Raw genomic sequence first — 22,628 nt, forward strand, 5'->3', positions numbered from 1 at the left:
TGGCTCTCAAGTTCCTAGCTAGAGAGAGTAATTATAATTCATTCAAAAGTTTCTTAATCCATTTGCAACTGAAAACCCCGAATTAGACCTTTGTTATCAGCCCAAATCACAAGGTGGGACTGCACGATATATGTTTTTGCTGTTTTTCACTTTCATATAATTGTAAATTCAATATCTTTGAGTTCTGGACAGTTGGTTGGAAAAAACAAGCAATTTGGAGTCAGTGATCAGAATCAGATAATAATTAATTGCAGCTTTTTGTGGAAACACTAAAAAGTCTCCTTAAGAGATAAGATAACAAATAGGACTGATCAATATTAGCTCTTTTGCCTCTTAGCCTTCAGAACAGTATCATGTCTTATAGTTCTTGCATGTGGATGCTTTCGTGGAAGCCTCCAATATGCAGAGATCTCTGTGTGTAAAAGCAGAAAGTTCAGATGACTCAAGGTATTACATAATTACTGGGGTGTTTAAAGTAGATGATTTTAACAGTTCTGCAGCCTGCGGCTATTTTCACTTTGAAACTGTGGTGTGCAGGTGTCATTGAGGGTTTATTTTGATCCCACCCTGCACACCCAGCTAATACTACAGTGGGAAGAGAATGCCATGACTAAACCACATTCCAGACTTATTTTCACTCGTCGTTATTGTTCAAGAAAATGTTATTATACTCTTATTTGAGTCTCAAACACTGTATGTACAGGTGGTGTCTTACAGCTCCTGCACTTACACACATGCATGGTGGGTAAAAGTGGCTGTATTTCTCCATCTTAACATAACACTTCAACACCTCAATACACAGAAGCATTAGGAATGACAGATGAAAGGAGAGGGGAGGCCAGTTCAAATGTAGCATTTCAGGTTTGATGTTTGAGGTTGGAGACCAATTGTGGCCGCTGGCTCTGGAGCGCAGTCTGTCCATTTCCCTGGATGGATTACAGGAAACTAAATAAAGCCGTTGTGGCTCCAAAGCGGACAGCCTTTGTTCCATTCACCAGCACTGTACATTAGTCACTACACTTCAAGGCTGATGTTCATATCCTTTTCCTGCCATAGGTGCTTTTTTGCAGACCTATTAAAGGTGCTGGGGGTAACTGGGTGGCTGTTTTAAAGCTTTGCTCTGTCATTATTTGAGGAGTGTGTGTGGCAAGTAATCATCGTAGGGACTTGTAACCGGAAGGCTGCCAGTTTGAAGTCCTGGTCTTGATGAGCAACACCACACGCCATAGTTTCCATAACTATTCACCATCAAGATGTTTTACAGGGAACTTAAAGCAAACTTTCAGTGATAGAGCATGAAGTTCTGAAGTAACAGTTTGTACATCATTTTATTGTATGAAACAAATTTCATCTTTGTAAATTGTGTTGTCTTCAATGTGCCATTGTTTAGATCAGACATGTCCAAACTATTCCAGAAATAGTTCCAGAATGTGCCTGAAGGTTTTTGTTCCAGCCAATCAATAGAGCATGATTTGACCAATCAAGTGGCTCAAGACTGAGATCAGTTGATTAAATGAGTTGAGCCAGGTGTGCTCCTGCTTGGTTGGAATGAAAACCTGCAGCCAGGAATAGTTTGGACACCACTGGTTTAGATTATTCAAGAAGATACTTGGCAGATTGATTGATTGTGGCAATAATTGCTAGTTGCAGTACTGCCTCAACTTATCATTGAGAACATGGGCTTAAAAGTAGTATTTTTTAATGAAAGTTTTGCAAAAATGACATTGCGATATTATTTTATTTGAAGTACAGTATACAGTATGTGCCATGTAAAGCCACTAACAAGAGACAAAATTCATGAATTTTCCTGAAACTCTCAATGTGGCACTCACTTCCTGACACGTGGTTTAACAAGGTCTCGGAGTAAACATGTGGCTATTTGTAGACAGGTGGCAGAGATGTGTGAGTCCTGCAGCTGGTATTAAGATGTCTAGCCTTCACTGTTGCCATATTGTAATAATGCATAATAACCCAAACAGGACTCTTTTGTTGATAAGCATGAGTTTATGATTGACTTCCTGAGTTAAAAAGGACTAAATTGTCATAGTTTGGCCCATAAAAGAACAGTGAGTCATCTTACACCTAGTTGTTTGAGCACACTATCTGGAAACTCTTTCCTTGGTAAAAAGCTCTGGTGCGCATGAGGGGATGTTTGCATCTTCTTTTTAGAATAAACTGAAGAAGAGTTTGGGTTTTTTGCATGAGCAAAGATGTAGCCACCATGGCCAAACAGACAAAGACAGATGTACTCACAGAACCTCAAACATCAACAGAACACCCACAGTATGTCAGAAGACACCACAGCACAGGGCTCATTGTTTCATTGACCACTGAAATGAAGGTCGACCAGGTCCAACTTATATTCAGTTTGATGAGGTTGAGTAGTGTATAGTTTCATTGATGTGGGATTCAAATGTGTATGTCAACATGTCAAATATCCAGTCAGTGAACTTGCGATCACCTTTGATAGCATGGAGCGTTATAATTATTGTGGGAGAAAAATATGTTGTTTGATATGAGACAGAGAGTGTGAACTGTTAAGTAATACCACCCTTTAGCACCCTGCTGCTTGTTAATTGGTGATTCATCAGGCCTGCTGCCAGTTTTGGGGTGGGTCACCTCTGTTTGACCGCATTTTTGATTGGGTCCTTGAGTTCATTTGGATCAGGTCTGATTGTCCTTGTGTCCCTTTTTGGTTTTGTAAAATGTTTCAGATTCAAGAAAGTTTTCCACAGGTCTGTTTTGGATTTTTCTCCAAACCTTTTTGATCCAAGAAGACCTCTACCAATGAGCTATAGACAGATATCTAGTGCTGAAAGATCATAACATTGATGGAGACAGAAACATTGCAGTCAATAAGAAGGATATAGGTAGCACTGAAATAAGCAAGAAACACAAACATTTCTAGGAAACTTATATTGCAAAAAGAGCAACCAAAAAAATAGATGATGATGTATAGGTACAGGAGGGAACAAATAAGAGGAACACCATAAAAACCCTGCATTAAATTCAGCTACAACTTTGTGAAACTTATATAATGTTAACATTTTGTTGAGATTGGTGTAAATTTATGTATGAGACCAAAGCTTTTGGTATCACTTTGTTGTGTTCTTGTTATTTTGTCCACCAGTGCATTATCTCAGACTCCCAAAGCCACGAGCCAATGTCAAGGTTTGTATCAGCCTAATATTTGCTCTACGTGTTATTTAACCTCCTGCACAGAGGTCAGTGCAGATCACAGAGGGGTCAGGCAGATCAAGCTAAGGAGCAGACGTCTGTGCCACATTCCTCATGTGGCCTTCATCACAGAGACCATGTGTGCCTCTCTGCAGACAGAAAGGACTGAAAGTACAACTCTACTTGTGCCTCAGGGGAACTAGGCAATCATTTTGACTTTGAGCGCATTGAAGCGTTGAGCATTGGGGCTACAGTGGTCCTAATCAAAGCCGGGTATCTTTGTGATGTCCTTTGGTTGGAAGAGGCCTACAGTAAGTCTAGTCTGAGTCCTACCAGTTTGTGTTTAATGTAAAACATATTTATATTCCCACATCATCTAAACATTCTAGAAAACATAAAATAACTCCAATCTGATATCGGTTTTCAAGACAAACAAAAGCAGAGACAAAAATGAGAATTTTAACAACTATTTATTGTCTTGAAGTATGTAACAAAATAATCGCTATGAACAAAAACGGCATTTTTTGCTTTGTACAACTAAGAAAATGTTTACAGACAAGCAAAACTAATTGTACAAAAATAATGGTAACAATGATACACAATAACAAAAAAAAAGTAAAAACGATAAAGAACAGAACATCCTCACGTCAGTGTGCAAACCGTTTATACAGATGGACACGTGCCCCTTTTTTTAGGCAACAAATCCTGATAAATTATTTAAATAGCATTTCTCTACATACACGCACACACACACATACACACACGCACACGCACACACACACACACACACACACACACACACACACACACATACACACACACAAATCAACCTCTCACAAACAGCTAAGACAAAACAGAACAATAATTTATCTGCTAAAAACAGCACTGGACATACATGATAAAGCAAAATTATTTATAAAAAAAAGAAATCTCCCATTTTACTGTCATTTTCACTAGGGTAGAACACGGGATCGGGAGCTCGGTCATGTTTTTAGATATGAAATGTCATACTATTTACAACTCATGCTACAATAGCACTGAGATCATTTCAAAGGAATATGAAAAAGTACTTAGGTTTTGTTTTTGTTTGATCAAATTATACAACAGCAATGAGGTAATATTTGTACATCAAAGATTTCCTTTGTTTTTCATCTCTCTCTGAAGAAAAGCCACACAAGTCACATACACTTCATGCTAAGTAGCCCTATCTGAATAATACGTAATTCACTTTGCACAGCGGGAGATGATAGAGCACATATCTTACTTCTGAAACCTGACTGTACCTTATTTTGGTCAGTTTTCACTCTGATGTTGGATGGATGTTTCTACCTTTTTAAAGTATTCAAATTGCCTTTGCTGCCTACACTGTAGGCAAGAGTCAATAAATTACATGTATTTACATGATTTCTAATTAAAACCTCAAAAGTTAAAGGGTATAAGTCTCTTCAATGACCAAGGTTTTGTTTTCAGATGGGGGAGTATTATGGAGGGGAAACAGCCCTTGTTGGCTCTGGAAATGTTCTATTAAATATAATCCTAATTTTTCTTACTGGTTTGATATGGGAAGATCATCACTTCCATCTCACCCTGAGAGTTGTTTAGTTAACCAGACAACACCAACAAAGCCTGTGATACTTGCATGTTTGTAATATATCTGATATAAACTTAATTTTGGATCTCTTACTTCTGCAGTTTTCTCTACATGGATTGTTAGGTATATGGGTAAATGTGCTTTCTTGTTCCATTCATGGCCAGACTTCCACATACATACATGAACACAAACATCCACAACATCATGTCACCCTTCTTTCTAAGGCACTCCACTCCCAACAGTTTTCTTCAGTCACAAATCACAACAAAGATTCCTACAAATGTTACTGCTTTCTTCATCCTTTGAGTCCTCAAAAGTTGTATGAATCAAAATCTACATCCTGGTAAAGCAAAGGGAATATTTCATCAGTTTTTTTCTTTGGGATGTCCATCCAGAAGATAAGGTAATAAGGCACACAGGCTGAAGAAGTGACATAGAAGGACAGAGAGAGATGTAAAGGTTTGGAAGTGCATAGTTGTCTATGGGGGAGCCGTTCCCGCACAGAGATGAATGAGGTCTTTCAGAGAGCGAGAAAGCAGGGAGACCTGGGATAGAAAGGTGTTGGTGTCCTACTGGCAAAGCTAGAGGGCATATTTTCTTTTTTTCCCAGCTCTCCCTGCTCTTGAGGATGCTAAGGGTGGAGGAGAAGGGGCTCTCTGATCCTCAACTGGCAGTCAGCCGGTTGGTGCTCTGCCCAAACCAGCTTCAAGTTACCCTGAGGCTGACCACATGCCCTTCGCCCTGTCCAAGTGTGCGTGACGCAGAAGAAAGAGTTGCGGAGATAAATCGGTCCCTGGACTTTGCATCAGAATACATAAGTTCATACTTTTTACAAAAAGGTGCATTCCTCAGAGCTTCCTGCGCCGTGCATTTATGCATCTGTTAAAACAAAAGAGACATAATGTTAGGAATTGGACATAGCCACCTTTAGGACATCATTTTTAAGGGCAGAAAAGCAAATGATTGCTTGGAAGCTGCTTTTGCAATCATATGTATTTAATTGTATGTAGATTCTCACCTCTGCATTCATACTTCAGGTCTGAGAAGTATACCATCTCCTGTGAGAAGACAAAAAGACCTAGCCTGCCACCTGCATATGTCTTGTCATAGAGGCTACCAGAATCTGCCATGATCTTCTTGCCTTCGTACATCACAACTCTGTGGAAATCAAAGAAAAAATAAAGTTGGTTCTTGAAATGATGACATGTGGAGAGGAAACGTCTATGTGGACTAATAAATATTGTTTGCTCACCTAATATGTCCTGTTCTTGGTCTGTGGATCAGATGCCATCTGTAGGCAGTGAAATCTTTCCATCCAACATTCTTAGGGTCGTGCCAGAGAGTGCGGACCTGAAGCATACCAAAATACACAGTCAAGTGTTGATCTTTTCATAAATCATTAATCACATATAAAATATGAGTTTGGAGGTAGAATCTCTTGATAAAGTCCAAATATCTTACCTGTCCTGGTGTATTTCCTGTGTGCCAGAGGGCATTCCTGAGGTGCTCTCCTGGGCCAGTAGTGGAGTTGACCACTTTGATGGACAGACCAGAGTAGCCCTGGGCTTTGGTGGGTTTATTTGACCAGTAGGTCTGTGTGATCTGCTTCCACATCACCACATAGAACCTGGAACTAGACTGGTAACCAAACACGAAGCCGGCATAATCATCATCCCTCTCGGTGTTGATGAAGAAAGTCCCACTGAAGTCCACTGAATTGAACTCATGGTAGCCTAAACAAGAAAAAAAATCAAGTTGAAGGAATTTCAACACTGCAAAGGAATACTAGTGCAGGGCGCAGACTATCACACAATCTCTTTTACTTACCAACAGCGATACCAGGGTCGCAGTTGACAGTCTGAACCAATTCTTTGCCCTGATGGCGGACAACCCAGTTAGGATCGATTTGGGAGGTGCCTTTGGGATCCAAAGGAACCATCTGGAACTTGCGGAAGTCTGTCTGACTAATGTCAAAGTTCTCTGGACATACGTCGTAGATGTCAGGCACATTGTCTTGGTCAAAGTCATCTTTGCAAGCATCTCCACGGCCATCACCTGAAAAGTAATTGGTATATATTCATTATTTATGTTAACCACAGTCTTTTAAACACCTCTATAAATGCTGTGAACCGTGTATCGACGTGTTGCTTCTTCAGAACCCTTTAGGACAACCTGCATCCTTTCAGGTTGAAGCATGTCTTATTGTGCTCACCATCAGAGTCCAGCTGGTCGGGGTTGAAGGCCAGTCTGCAGTTGTCCTTTTCATCGGGGATGCCATCATTATCATCATCATGGTCGCAGGCGTCTCCCTTGCCATCCTTGTCATGGTCAGCCTGGTTGGCGTTAGGGATGTATGGGCAGTTGTCCAGATTGTTCTGGTGTCCGTCCTCATCAATGTCCTGATTGCTGTCACACTTGTCTCCCACACGGTCATCATCTGAATCCACCTGCAGTAGTAAAAAAAATTGTTTGTGTAAGAGTTATGGCTTAATTTAAGGGCATAATGACACTAATATGTCAGGTGATTACATTCCACAGTGTTTATATCCTTTCAACGCAGTGTTTCCTGACAATCCTTGTTCTTTTGATCTCTCCTCTCTTGCTTTTATTAAGGACTTTCCTTAGGCTCCAATCACTCGTTGCTTCTGTAAAGCTGTCAAGCTCAATTTGTCCCAGATCTGTTGGCAGTTTTCATCTACTGTCAATCAAACATCACTCAAGATTCTGTGCTCCTCTAACTCTGATTTGCTTGTTGAACACTGCCAGCATCTGCAGTGAACATGAAATAATATTACCCCTACTTGGCAGGACTAGACGCACCTTGCGGCACTTAAGTAATAAGGGCAAGAGGGATAAATGGAAGGAGATGGAGGAAGGATAAGGGTTTGGGTAACTGTAAAATCCAAAATTCTTCCATAGGAAAGTGAAATAACTCCTTAACTAAATAGAAATAAATTCCTCAAGAAGGCATTGTTGTGCAGTTTGCACTCTTTGGAAAAGCAAATAAAATAAAATTCTTCCAGCCCAGACTTGTTTCATTCAGCCTTTAATTTGAACTTATGCAATTCACTCTTAAAGACTGCATCATTGTAGATTTGAAAGCCCTCCTCCTTTCCCCACCCTCATCCTGTCCTGTTGTTCAACACATTCCTATTTCTCAGTGTAGCATGGCACAGGTGGACTGAGTGAGACTGACTGAGCCACCGCCCAGGGCCAGCCCATTCCTCAGTAATATCCACCCTAGGGCCTCTTTCCTCATATTAGCCAGCTAACGTCAATGGACTATTGAAAAGACCCCTAGCCCCCCACCACGCCTTATTGAACTGATGTGCCCTTGAGCTGCACATGGGCTTTACTCCACCTTTACATGGCGTGATGAAGCTTAGACAGCTACATGGGGCTAATGACTCAGGCTCTCTCTCAATTGGAGAGATATATGCTGAGCTATAGAGAAAGGCAGAGAGATGAATGTGGAGAATTGTTGATGGATGAGGTGGAAGGAAATGGGAAAGGGCACTATGTATGTGTGTGTGTATGTGTGTGTGTGTGTGTGTGTGTGTGTGTGTGTGTGTGTGTGTGTGTGTGTGTGTGTGTGTGTGTGTGTGTGTGTGTGTGTCCACGCACCTGATCAGGATTATGTTCCAGAGGGCAGTTATCGCACATGTCTCCGACCCCATCTAGATCTGTGTCTTTCTGGTCGACATTGTACACGTAGGGACAGTTGTCCTTCTCATTTAGTATGCCTGGGGAATTAATAGACAATGTTTGATATTAAAAGCCAGTACATGGTTTCAAAATGTATTAATAAAACATTATGAGTTCATTTCAGTGCAAACCGAAAAATGTAGGGTTGTAGCATTGTTTTTTATTAAAGTTTCTGGTCCTTACCATCTCCATCGATGTCCACAGCACAGGCATCTCCCTCTCCATTGTTATCTGTGTCTGTCTGGTCTGGGTTACTGTTATAGGGGCAGTTGTCACAGCGGTCACCCACATCATCACGGTCATAATCGTACTGCCTGGGGTTGTAGACGAATGGACAGTTGTCCTGTTTGAGAAAACAGAAAATACAGAGAGTTGAGGATAGGTTTTCAGGTACAGTCCTTGTCATTTGCCATCATACTGAGTGGATGTATTTACAAGGGAGAGATGTGGAATGAAAAGGTGCTTTAGTTTTATGTCCCAATTCTAACATTGGGATTAGCGGCACACAGAGCAGCTCCTTCAGACTGGTACCTCAGTGTTGGAATTTGAGGTTTTGGCTCAGGCCAAGGAGAAACTTTTTCATTCCTTCTGAGCCTCCCCTCCCCTTCCCCCCTGTCCACCTGCCTTCTAATTAGACAGCATGAATGATGAATGCAAAAGTCACAATCGTAAGCTTGATGGCAGCATGAGTGAAGCAACACACATGCTCCCTTGTGCACTGTTTGTGGCCACATCTGGAGACTTTCACTTACCCTATCATCAGGAATGCTATCATTGTCATCATCACTGTCACAAGCATCTCCAATGCCGTCCTTATCATAATCTTCCTGCCCAGAGTTAGGCAGGTTGGGGCAATTGTCCTGAAAAACAGAAAAGACAATCAGACACTCAGAAATAATGATAATCATACAGGTAATTTCATTCTGCAATGTCAGTGTCTTACTGCTTCACCAATACCAACCTTTTTGCAGTGGTAGGTGGCATTCTCCACACAAACCAAGTCTGAGTTGGGCCATCCATCCAGATCTGTGTCCTCTCCACAGATATGGCCATTGCCAGCATAGCCGGGTTTGCACTCACAGCGGTACATGGGATCAGCGAAGTGTCCGAGGTAGTTACAGCGGGCGTTTTTGTTGCAGTCGTGGCTTCCGTCGAGGCAGGGATTACGGGGTGTGCACACCTGGAGGGTGAATGAGGGACGAATAGTTTGAACAATCAGTGATCAGAATGGCTCTGCAAAGTACAAATTCATGACATTCCGTGGAAAGGCAGACATTCATCAGAGTAAATGAACATGTTCATGCCCTGTGGACACAAGTGTACTTTTACCTTAAATGAACTATTACTTCTATCAGTATCAATTTATCATCAGTCTAATCAACTCAAAAATCTGTCTGTCATCAGTCAGACAAACTCATGAATACATCAGAGCATTTGCTCTTTGCTGCTCTCTGATTGGCTTATTTTATGACAAAGACAGGACTGTACTTGCCTGTTTCTTAGCAGCAGCCTGCTCCAATCCTTTTCCAAACGGCTGGGGTCCAGAGTAGCGAGCAGGACATGGAAGGCAGTTGTAGCCAGGCTCTGTGTTCTCACAGCGGTGCACACCATTAAACTCAAAGCAAGCATCTGGGACCTCCTTGCACTGTTTTAAGGATAAAAAGAACAACAATTCTAATTGTACGACTTGGACATTTTTACATGAGGCGTCAAACTTACAAATTTGACAAATTCAGAATAAAAAGATTTGTACAATTTGTACCTCATCAATATCTTTACACTTGATACCGTTGCCGGTGTAGCCAACTGGGCACTTTCCACACTTCCAGGAACCATCAGGGGCACTGATGCACTTGGCACCAGCAAAGCAGGGGTTGGATAGGCACCCATCTGAAAACAGCAATGTTGGCTCATTATTAAGACGTCTACCAAATCCAAGGTATTACTTAGTTTTAACCTTTTTTAATCAGGTAAATCCTGTTGTGACTATGATCTCATTGTGAAGGGAGCTCTGACATATAATTATAGAATTTAAAACTTACTAGAAAGAAGACATAAACAGTAATAGGATACAGAAGCCCTGGTAATAATCAGAATGACTCACCAATGGGACAGGTTTTCTTGTTGCATGTCTGGGTATCTTTGGCGTCACCAACGCAATCTTTGCCACCGTATTTTGGTGCTGGGTCATTGCACAATCGTTTACGAGTCTGGGAACCGCCTCCACATGTAAGAGAGCAGGTATCCCACGGTGACCAGGGTCCCCAGTTGCCATTGACTGAGGAATACAAGGAGGACACATGTTGCATTATTAATTGATATCCTTTCTGTATAGATCACACAAATGCACTCAGGCTGTGAATATCAGATGGTGGGACTTACTGGGGCACGGAGACTTCTGACACTTCTCGGTTTGTCGGCCCTCTCCTTCACACTCTTTGCCCCCAAGCTGAGGGGTTGGGGAGTTGCAGAGGCGGATACGGGTGATGACACCCTCACCACAAGTGACAGAGCATGATGACCAGGGTGACCAATGGCTCCAGCTGCCATCCTGCTTGACTGAAAGACAGAACAATAGGTCAGAGGTCAGTTATTAGGAAGTAAAGTGTTGCACCACTGTGGCACTCAATCATAAAAACCATTGCAGCACAGAGGCTGGCAAAACTCTGCTCAAATAATTATAGTACAATAACAGATAAATGAATCACCATCATTAAGGCTGTTTGACATGATGTATGTGTTTGTTTGTGTGTATTTGATGGATGTGAGAATGTTGTGTTACTGTTAACTCACAGCGCTTGTCACACTCCTGAAGGTAGCAGTCGCGGGTCTGCACAGAGGTACCCTCGCAGTTGTTATTGATACGGTCGCAAGAGCGTCCACGCTGCTGGATGCCCCGCCCACATGACACGGAACAATGGGTCCATTCAGACCACGGGGACCAGCCGTCCTCTGCATAGTCGCTCGCTGAGCAGGAGGGAGAAGGAGAGAATATGAGAGAGAGGCGAAGAGGGAGACAATAAAAGAGCTATTCCACCAAGGCGCCCCTCCACCACTACCACCACCGTACACACACACACACACACACACACACACACACACACACACACACACACACACACACACACACACACACACACACACACACACACACACAACAAACACCCCCAAGCCTAAATGAGCAAGGAAAGCGTTTAAAGCAGAGGGCTAATAGTGTGGATTTAGCTGGGACTTAGACAGAGAGAAGGCCCTCTGTTGAGAGGAAAGGCAGGGACTGACACTTTGAGAGAAGCTGAGGACATAGAAAGGCCTACTGTCCCCAGGATACACAGGGATGCCCCACTGACTTATATTTTCCTAAAGAGGAAACAGATTTTGCAAACATGGCTCTGGGTGTGTAATGACTTCAACAAGTGGCTGAGGTCGGGATGAATGTGGCTCCCCCTGTTTATTTAGGTTTTAGGGAAGTATTGCAGCCAAGCCTGCATAGGTATGAAGAACATGTCACTTCTCTTCATGTAGAAGATGGCTTTACTAAACAGCCAACCAATTTTCCATCCCGCTCTAACCAATTTGGCAAATTACAGCCATTTCAACTTGAAGATTCAAAGATGTTTTGGAGCACAAAGCGCCAATGTTCCATACACATAAGCACCCTTTCATTTACTCGGATGTTAGTGCAGTTAAGTCATCTCTAAATTAACATGTTTTCTCTTGAATAGAAACCTTTACATCTAGGGAAATAGTTGTGGCTTGTTGTTTTATATGGCAAATAACTTCTCAGTGAATGGGGCAGTGTCTGAATGCCACCATCTGTTGGTTGAAACTTATACATCCTAGCTTACAGAGGTCATTCATACAGTAGCTTATAGTGCAGGTTTACATAACTTTAATTACAGTGTACTTTACTATAGCTGTGCAGATTCTAACAATATGAGCTTGGATATAGAAAACAGAAAAGCTTACGTGTTCCACAGCGCGGGCAGCATTCTCCATCAGGAACGGTAGCATTAGCACAGGGGATCAGGGGGCAAGAGATCTTGCGGCACACAGTAGCAGAGTTCTGCACAAACAGAGAGGTAGCATTTATGATATATTTCAAGACACTTTTTTCAAAAATATTTTCAAGTGCTGGGTTTATTCCTTTTTCCAAATGTAACTGAGACCCTACTTAAGAGTATCAAGTAGGATTGATTATTGTAAACGTAATTAAACTAGTGAGTGTAGCAGGGTGATTTTCATCTGAGTCGATGTCTGTGCAATAAACTCGTTAAATTCTCTGTTTGACATCTGAGTGTGCACAGAAAAACTAAAAAGGAGAAATCTGGCTGAGAACGAAGACCCCTGCAGACAAGCATCTGCCCACTGGGTCAGGCGACGGTGGGAATAAGGCCAAACTCTAAATAATGGAAGTTAGTTTCACTGTGGAACCGGACTGGGCACTGAGCCCTGAACAAGTAAAGCTAGCCTGCCAGCCCAACCTGTGTGTGTGTGTGCACTGTGAATGACTCAGGGATAGTGACTGCCTCTAAGTATGCATGCTAATGCTCTCCCTGCTGGATCTGATAACTTACAGGGGAAAAAGGGGGGTAATAGGACAACTAGTGTATCAGTAGAAGAGGACATCAGGAAATTAAGCCCCTCAGTGAAATGAAGTGATCTTCCCTGCAAAGTATTTTTCACCTGACCCCATCCCATATTTTCCCACTTGTCATGGCCAAGGTCTTTTTCTTAATTGTAGCCAATACATCACTTTAAGTCTGGTCAAGTCCCTTTAGGCCACACTTGAGTTGAACTTCTGACAACAAAACTCTCATTACAGCTGTAACTGCTGCTGGATCTCTGCCAGGCCTTCACACTACTAATTACTGACCATATCAGTTGAGTGGTGCTAAGTGTGTGTGACTCGGTGTGGTTAGTCATTACATATCACTGTGTGCTAGTGTGCATGTGCAAACAAGTCAGAGAATAGAGTGCGTCCACTTGCACGTGTGTTCAAATGCTGACACAATACACACAACCTGTCGAGGTCTTACCTGACAAGTGCACTCGGTGCAGTCATCAACAGTCCACTCATCTCTGTTTTTGTGCACAATGCCATTGTGAATGCAGGCGCCACTATGAATACCGATGTGGTGCTTAATCAGCTTGTTTTCATCCGTCTGGTATAGGGGAAAGTTACAGCACAAGGTAATTTGTTTGTTTTTATACCAAAAAAAGTATATAAAAGATGGTGATATGCAGGTCGATTGAGGTCAACGAGTTCAGTACTATTAAAACTACTAAAACATTTTTATTTTGCAGCAATATTCAGAATACATGGCACTTTTCACCAAAAACTGCAACAGAGCTATAGATGAGTTTACAGTATGTGTCAAAATGTTGATTTGTTGGCTGTGCACAGGTGGTGACCACACACACACACACACACACTCACACACACACACACACACACACACACACACACACACACACACACACACACACACACACACACACACTCTCACACACACACACACACACACACACACACACACACACACACACACACACACACACACACACACAGGCAGACAAACATGCAGCAGACAGGGTCAAATGAGTTTCCCCCTTACCAGCTGGCGGAGTTCATTGGACAGCTCCTTGACCACCACACCGAGACCCTTCAGCTCCTTAAACATGGTGACCAGGTCCTCACAGGAGAAGCCACAGACCATCTGCAGGTCTTCACCAGAGCAAAAACAGAGACACAGGTCATAAATATTTGCATTCTCATTCTATTGTAGTTCAGTCAGATGTGAGCCTGGGGCATAATGGGAAGTCTAGTCACATGCAGTAGTGTTTACCTTTAGTCTTATGTCCGGTGTACTCTGTTCTGATGGCTGAGGAGCCATTGAGATTCTCCAGGATCATGGTGTCAGCTGTCATTGCTGAGGATAGAACAGTGTCATAAATCAAATCACATAACTGCACACTCACATATATATTTAATTGATTACAGTGTCACACATCACACACTGCTATAAATTATGTTGAAAAGTAATTATTTAATTCTGCTTTAGAACAGAGAAAGTATTTTGAGACCACCGCACTCTGAGATATTTGTAAATTGACATTCCATTGTAACAAGTGGTAAACAGCTTCCCACGGAGAGAGTGTTATTTTGTAGAAATCAGCAGGCAAATTAAGTATGTACACATTTTTTTGATAAGGACTTGTTGGTCTTTGGCAGTACATGAAGCAGATGAGTGATGAGCAAACACGCAAGACATCTTGGTTAGGATTACTCACAGCTTTGGCATCCTTTGTTGCGGAGTATGGCATCCAGCGTTGTTCCAAACACAAACCGCACATTTTGTAGGACCCCCTGTAAGCATTAATGCTCAGTTTAAGCCATAATCAGGTGCAGCAGCAGATAAAAACCTCTCACCATTGCATCACAGTGAAAGCATTCAATTAATTGCTATATTCAGTCCTGTTACATGTGCGTATTTTACGCATTTGGAGATATATACGCATACATTAAAAAAGTACTTAATAGCTTCGTCAAAATCAACATTCCTATTTAAAATCTCCAGTCACTTCTCACCATAAATCTGTCCTTCACGGCTCCCTTCCCAACCCTGAGCTGCGCGGTGGCAGGGGTCTCTTGCGTCAGGATGCTCTGGATGGGCGCATCCAGCTCTGCGGTGTCCACCTCCTCGCATCCCGTGTATAGCACCGCCCGGTCCTCCTGCACGAACAACGTGATATTCTTCCAGTGGCTCGTAGCCAGATCCACATCTTCAATGGAAACCACCAGCTGCTTGTTCTCCGTGGAGAAAACTATGTCCAAAGTGTTCGCCTTTCCGTTGGAGACGATCTCAAACACGGGACCGGAGCCGTCCTTCCTCTCCACGGTCAGGAGGCTTCCCCTGGTGCGTTTGAACTGCTTGAAGTTAAGCAGGAGAAGGAATCCCTTCTCGGCATGGATGGAATCGATCAGGTCCCTGAAGGCCCTCTCGGGGACTGGGGGGATCAGGTCCGGGTTGAGGATCTTGTAGGCGGGGCTGTACGGGTCGTCTCCTTTCACCAGGGAGACGCCGTGGTTCTTCTTGGGGACTTGGACGAGCTCAAACAAGTCATACACGCTATTGTCGTCTCGGCTCTCTGCGGGTGAATAATAATAAGCAGTCAGTCTTTGTCTGGCAGTGCCCTTTCTGTCCTTTTCTCTTTCAATGAAATGTGGACTTAAAAGTATATATTAGCCTCTTTTTTTCATATTAAGCAATAAATCGGAACAGAGAAATAAAGTTTCACAAGTTCAAGTTGAATCTCTCACTTTAACCAAACTCACCTGCGACTCTCGCACCATCGCAGCTCCAAAGCATCAATAGCAAAAATATCCCTGTCAGCTTCATGGTGCAACACCAGCCCGGCTGCCAGCGACAATAACGACAACAATCTAAAAAAAATGAACAACATTACTGTCAGTGTCAGACAAAACAGATTGATATGCAACAGGTTGGAAACATAAAAATGCGTAAACTCGGACCACTAATCAATGAATTTATGCAGCTGCAGCTGGTAAAATAGTTGCACTCATTAGAACATATTTGTAACTCACCTGCTCAATGAAAACAGAAGGAAAAAAGTAATAAAATCCCCCAAATATATAGAAATCCAGCAATAATCCCCAAAAATTGATGTATATTGATTTTTAAAAGGGAAAAAAAGTTCCAACGTGAAAAGTAGAGAAATTTAAAAAAATCTTGCGCGTCTTTCTTCTTGATTGAAAACTTTGTCCCTGCTGGTATCAGCCGCTAAAAAACTCTGTTTTAAGCCGAGGGGGGACAAAGTGCTATTTAAATAGTTTGATGCCATTCCTAAGAAGTGGACTCGTCCAATCACAGTGAGGGGAGAAAAAGGGACGAGCTTATCCTCTTAGTTCAGAGAGAGAGAGAGAGAGAGAGAGAGAGAGAGAGAGAGAGAGAGAGAGAGGAGGGGGGCAACTTCAGCATGTTGCACTCAGACTTTTAATGGACCAGTGTTTCCTCTCACTGGGTCCATCCATCAGTCCACAGAAGCATTTCCATCTCAGATATTCCCTTAACGCAAACTGCAAATAACTGTAATACTCCTCTGATATACAAGTGTCTCTGTGGCATGCAAAGTGAAAAATGACAAAGAGTTCCACAAGATCTATCATAGTCAGATTGCACTATAAGTGTTTTAATTAAGAATCTTATAAATAGCTGTAATAATATATTTATCCTTATATTTCGGTTTATATATGTGTTTTTTTATATTTATCTGCAACGATTTGATAACAATATATTTTTACTTGATCGGCTCTGATACTACTTGATGTCTCCACTAATAGATGTTATTCTATTTGTTTGGGTTATGACTTCATTTTGTTTTATGTCCTTAAATTTATGTTATAATTATTCCTGTTCAGGCACGTGCTTTTTTAATGGAGAGAAAGCACATTTTCCCCGGTTTAATACGTCATATCTGGTCTAAACAGTGGCGAGTTTCAGTTCCAGATGTCAATTATTATCTTCAGCTGTCTGCAGTTCCAACTCTGACCGCTAGGAGCCGACGTGAGTTCACCGGAGAGTAGCCTAAGGCAGTTCCAGGTGCTGCTGCTGCTGCTGCTGCTGCTGCTGCTGCTGCTGCTGCTGCTGCACACCATCACAAATGATTTTCACTGGTTTGGTTGAGTTTTTGTACAAAATAATATTTTCTTTAAAAATAAAAATCAATTTGCTGATATTTAATGCATCATCATATTTGAAGTCTTTGAAAGTATAAGTGGGAAGACATGAAGTGTCAGTGAGTAAAGCTCTGCATTTCTGCCAAAGTAGAGGAATAGGTCGGTGAAGAAGAAAACAACATCACAAACAGGGTGATAAATCATGTAGTAGCACTGAAGCATATGGAAAAATAAATGGAAATAAAGTAAACAACACAAACACATACATTGAAATACACAGAAACTATTAAATTCAAGGCAACTCTTCCTTAGTTCTAAGTGGGGAAAAAAAGTAGTTATGCAATTTTGAATTGATGAGTAGTGAGTCAGGGGTCATTTATTAAAAATATTATGATCATCTAAACCAAACAGTCTAAACTGTTTGGATTTTTAAAATGACTTTATGCCTTATTTACAAAAGGATGACATAACTATTTTTTCTTTTTCTTTTTAGGTTTATTTCCAATTTATTTCTCTTTGCTGGAGTGCACTTACCCGTAAGCCCTGAAAAAAAAGCTATTCTGACAAATGTAAACCAGTTGACACAATATCAAGCCAACAGAAACAAAGCAGAAATTCTCTGCAAAATATTCACTTGATTCATTTCTGTCACTTTATTCTCTTTCACTTTGACTGCTACTGGCTCTGCTTGTAGTCGTAGGAAACACAGTGACATCTCATCCCTCTGTTATTTATCAGCCAGTATCATAATATTTAAGCTTTTAACCTTTACTCGACAGAAATATAAGCCAGGAGACATTTATTATAACAAGAAAGCAAAAGTGTTCCTTCTGCTCTGCTGTGTAAAACAGGCAGTGTTTTGACTACCTGTTGATGGTAGACAGATCCACCTTTGACAGAGAATTTGCCGTTCACAGTGACAGTGAAAGTCAAGCTCTTCTGGCTGCACAAAGGAGTGTAATTTATCTACTTGATGCATAAGACACATGCCTTTATACGTAATGTGACAGGCTCTCAGCGCTACGAATGAATTTAACACACAGGTGTGTAGCGGCGTAGAAGGTCCCTGTGATGGAGCTGAACGCTGGTTGAGGCGTCTGGGGATTTAACCTGTACCCTGAGGGGTCCTGAGGTCAGAGCTGAGCTGACTCTTGTGGTGCCTGCAAGTCTCAGTCTCAGATCAGGACACCTGATGGAGACTGTAGGTAGCTTGTTTCAGCCTGTGTAAGAAACACTGTCAATGCCTCAGGTGACAATTTTAGAAAATTGACTTGTTTACAGTGAGATATGAAAATATATAGTGGTAAAGATTTGTCAGCGTGGATAGGATAGATAATGGACAGTTAACCAGAGTGGCGCACGATTTGGGAGCTTTATAAGCCAATGTAAGACTCATGTTAGTGTTTGGTTGTCGTTTTGTAAGCTCGGCCTCTAAAGTAGCCGGCATATGTGCAGAAAGAAACATGTTGCTGTTCTTGGCAGCAGAAAACATAAATAAAGAGGATCAGGGAAAAATTTGAACGGATGCACACATGTTGTCCCAAACATTCACACCAGACTACTGGTACATGTGCAGTAAACAGGCGTGTACACAAGAACACCCTTTTCTCCTTTCTTGTTTTTGTTACATGGGAGAGGGGAAGGAGGGGAAGAGAGAAAAGCAGTGGAGAAAAATGAGTGGAGAGGAGAGGAGAGCAGAGAGAACAAGAACAAGAGAGCAGAGGAGAGGAGAGGAGAAAGAACAAGGAGAGGAGAAGAGAGCAGAAATAACAAGGAGAGGAGAGGAGAGGAGAGGAGAGGAGAGGAGAGGAGAGGAGAGGAGAGGAGAGGAGAGGACAGGAGAGGAGAGGAGAGGACAAGATAGAAGAGAAGGAGAAGAGATGAGAAAGTAATACAGACGCAACAAGGATACAAACAAGGAAAAACAAAGAGAGAAGAAACAGGGACAGAGGAGAGGACAGAAGAAGCAAAGAGAGGAGGAAAAAGGAGAGGAGAAAAAAAGCAAGTAGAATAGAGGAGAAACAAGGAGGAGAGAAATACAGTATATACTTGCACATGCATGTCATCCCACTGCCCGCTGACTGTGCCTCTTCTGCATCCATGCACGGGAAATCATTTTATGACAGCTGACAAAACTTTGCGTAACCCCTGCGTGTCCTCTTGTAACTCAGGTTCAACATCTTGGCAGGTCCTGACCTGGCCCTCGGGCCTCCTCCTTGGCTCCTACCCAAATATTGGACACACCTTGCTAAGTCATCCAGGGCTTTCTCGTAATGTAGCGCCAGGAAGCTGATGATTAAATGGTTGGAGGTATAAAGTGATGAAATGTGCCTGTATTTATTGACAGAATCCACAGAGAGATGCCCTAACTAGTCTCATCTAACATCTGATTTCCAGTCATCTGGTGGGCTTCATGCATACTTGAACTTGTTTCATACCTGCTTGGAAACAAAAGGAATGTTTTCCATGCTGTATTTCGGTAATGAGTCTTTCTTGTTCTGTTCTGTACACACAGCATCTGTTGCATGTCTGTCATTCCTGAGAGAGGGATCCCTTCTCTGTTGCTCTTCCTGTGGTTTCTTCCATTTTCCACCATTAAAAGTAACTTTGTATGGAGTTTTTTTCTTATTCAAATCAAGGGGTCTAAGGATGGAATGTAAGATGTTATACAGTATTACTGTGCAGACTGTAAAGCCCCCTTAAGGCAAATTTGTGATATGTGATATTAGGCTAATTGAAAGATGACAGCATGATTAGACTTATTGTTGGTTTATAAGATATAATGTAAGTTGATCATGGTTGGTTGTTTACAAAGGTTGCTAAATTGTGACATAAAAATTGTAGTCCATAATTTACTGTAAATGACATCAAAACAAGAGCAACAAGTGAATGATATCAATGTTCTTTACTGAGTTTAAACTCTTAAAAATGCATTGTTGTTTCTCATGTTTGCTGCTTGTACAACAAGCAGGAAGGCTCATACCCCACTGAAATTATTCCCACGCCTTGCTCGCAATTATGACAAAGAAGATGGCATGGGGAATTTTTCCCAGTCAGCAGCTCGTATTTACAGTAAATCCAATATGGCATGAACTTGGCATTTGCTGCCTCATCATCAGGGAGCTGGAGAGCAGTGATTCTGTGTCACTGCAGGACAGTGATTAGGAGCAAATGGGAACAAGTTTAATTTGTCCAAAAATTAGGGGGCATTTTCTTAATTTTTCATGGTTGGTGGTTATTTTTATATTCAGTTATTTATCAAGCAAACGTTTCCAGTCTCTCAAATATGAGCATTTGCTGCTTTCTCTGTTTTATACATGACATTTTTGGGTGTCTTATTGTTTGAAACTTAAATCAAACTTTCGAAGACTTACTTGGCTTCAAGTTTGTCATCGACTTCCTGCCTTTGCTTCCCTCCTCCCAGATTTCCTAGAAAGCCCGGTCCCTTCCACCTCATCAAGGGATTGCCGTCACCTGTTGGGAGCCTTTATAAACTTGGTAAAGGCTTCTCTCTCTCCCTCATGGAAGGCTGGTACCTTTCGGACACTCCATTTTGGTTTTGTTTTGCGTTTTTGTGTTTGGTGTAGCCTTGGTTCATGTTCATGTTCTTTGTTTACTTAACTTATTATCTTTAATAAACGATTTCCTTAATTTGAACTGTTGCTGTGTGGACCTCCCTTCCTTGTTATGCTTTTAAATGAGCCTGCCATAAAACTATGTCAGTGGGGTCAGATTTATGACTGTATGAATAACATAATATGCCCAATATAGTGTCAGAACAGAACAGTCCATGTTGTAGTATATTTGCCCCTAATTCTATTAAAAAATGTACTGTTTCCAGCCTCTCAGGTGTGAACATTTGCTGCTTTTCGTTGCTTTATACCTTGACTGTCGATCAAACAAAACAAGCAATGTACCTTTTTTTTTTTTTTTTTTTACTATTTTCTGACATATAGACATGACAAAAGTTCATGAATCATAAAAATTATTGTTAATAATAAAAATAATCATTGGTTGCAGGTGATCTCCACCGTGGAGTGATCCTACACACGAAGGTGTCAGTTTGTTATTGAGCTGGAGTGTTTCACCTGAATGAAACTCAGCCTGGGGTCATACCCTCCCATGGAAGATTACAGCTGCTATTGCTCCATACTCAATACAACACCCAGCCAGACAGACACATACACACGCCCACACACACACACACACACACACAGACACACACACACACACACACACACACACACACACACACACACACACACACACACACACACACACACACACACACACACACACACACACACACACACACACACACACACACACACACAAACTCCGTCAACCCCTCTTCTTATTTACGGTGATTAACCAGCACAAAGCACCCAAACACACAGCTTCAATGGCCAAATGATGCTATTATACACATACATGTCAGCATAGTGGCACCTTTTCAAAACCTTGTTCTTATCCAAATGATTGACTGCTTAATGTGAAAACTTGTGAGGCATTCATAATGAATGCTACCTTTTGATTGAAAACACTGAACGTTCCGGGTTTAAAATTTCAAACAATTAAGTAACTGTTGTCCCATATAGGACAGACGCAATTAGATCTGATGCATTCTTGTGCTCAAAATCCATTTTCCGGTGATGCAGACCCACTGTTGACCACCTGTGTGCGTCTTTCATTGAGCCCCCTCCCTGCTCTCACTAATTCCTAATAAACTACTCATTGGAGTGTTCACCCATGACATTACTGTGCCCGAGCCAGGACCATTAGCCGGGCCCTACGCACGGGAAAAGACACAGGTTGCCAAAGGCTCAGCCACTCTGTGATTTCTAAATATCTAATAGTGTCTAGGAATGTACTCTTGATCCAGTTCCATCTTCAGCCTATTAGGAGGTCACGCTGTGCCAGCTTCTTTTCATGGGCGTCCATGGACAATGTAATTTGCATTCCACAGCCCAGCGGGATGGGGAAAAAAGATGTTTGGGTGTTCTGAATCATCTGATATAATTGCTGCTGAGAGCGTAACTGCCGATTCTATTTAATTCCAATTGGGCCTCCAGTGAAATGTTTTCCCCAAATTTGGAGAATTAATACAGCGACCTGTCTTGACCATTAGCGATGTCGCAGCTGTTAACCAGCTGTTTATTGCTAAAAAAAGGTACTCATAACAGAGTTTCACAGGCAGCGGTGGAGGAATGACCATTTTTAATCAGTTGGCTGCGCAGCCAACGACAGTCTACACAGGATGCTTTAAATACTGGAGACACATGCTCTTTTCTTATCAAGTGCAGTGAACTTATAGATCTACAATCCTCATTAAATTCACATGTTAAGACATTTTTTAGTCTCCTTATTTAATCAATCCCAAAGGGAGAGATGGAGATACATTTTGAAACTTTGACACCTGTTTTCTTTTATTTCAGTTGGCACCTTTCCTCCTTTTCC

At 41.8% G+C, this 22,628-nt stretch overlaps 1 protein-coding gene across 1 annotated transcript; it reads right to left on the bottom strand.

Moving 5' to 3' along the window:
* Positions 1–3,681: 3,681 nt before the first annotated feature.
* On the bottom strand, positions 3,682–16,175 carry thbs1b (thrombospondin 1b). The gene is made up of 23 exons (XM_062437086.1): positions 16,080–16,175; positions 15,810–15,917; positions 15,063–15,622; positions 14,765–14,840; positions 14,320–14,403; positions 14,089–14,198; positions 13,510–13,635; positions 12,440–12,536; positions 11,267–11,440; positions 10,856–11,032; positions 10,578–10,751; positions 10,236–10,363; positions 9,966–10,118; positions 9,435–9,653; positions 9,226–9,333; positions 8,657–8,816; positions 8,393–8,511; positions 6,981–7,215; positions 6,596–6,823; positions 6,230–6,501; positions 6,021–6,118; positions 5,787–5,926; positions 3,682–5,647 (listed from the first exon to the last, which is right to left on the bottom strand). Exons 2-23 carry the CDS (start codon positions 15,871–15,873, stop codon positions 5,640–5,642), a joined length of 3,510 nt encoding a protein of 1,169 aa, XP_062293070.1. The 5' UTR covers positions 15,874–15,917; positions 16,080–16,175; the 3' UTR covers positions 3,682–5,639.
* Positions 16,176–22,628: the final 6,453 nt, after the last annotated feature.

The sequence above is a fragment of the Scomber scombrus genome, chromosome 17 (assembly GCF_963691925.1).
Source record: "Scomber scombrus chromosome 17, fScoSco1.1, whole genome shotgun sequence".
Lineage (NCBI taxonomy): Eukaryota > Metazoa > Chordata > Actinopteri > Scombriformes > Scombridae > Scomber > Scomber scombrus.

Excerpts from the sequence above, each read along its gene's own strand:
- thbs1b (XM_062437086.1), bottom strand. The coding sequence starts at position 15,873 with ATGAAGCTGACAGGGATATTTTTGCTATTGATGCTTTGGAGCTGCGAT. Across the intron at positions 13,636-14,088 it reads CCAATGAACTCCGCCAGCTG|ACGGATGAAAACAAGCTGAT; the intron begins GTAAGGGGGAAA and ends CCCCTATACCAG. Across the intron at positions 6,824-6,980 it reads CGACCAGCTGGACTCTGATG|GTGATGGCCGTGGAGATGCT; the intron begins GTGAGCACAATA and ends ATTACTTTTCAG.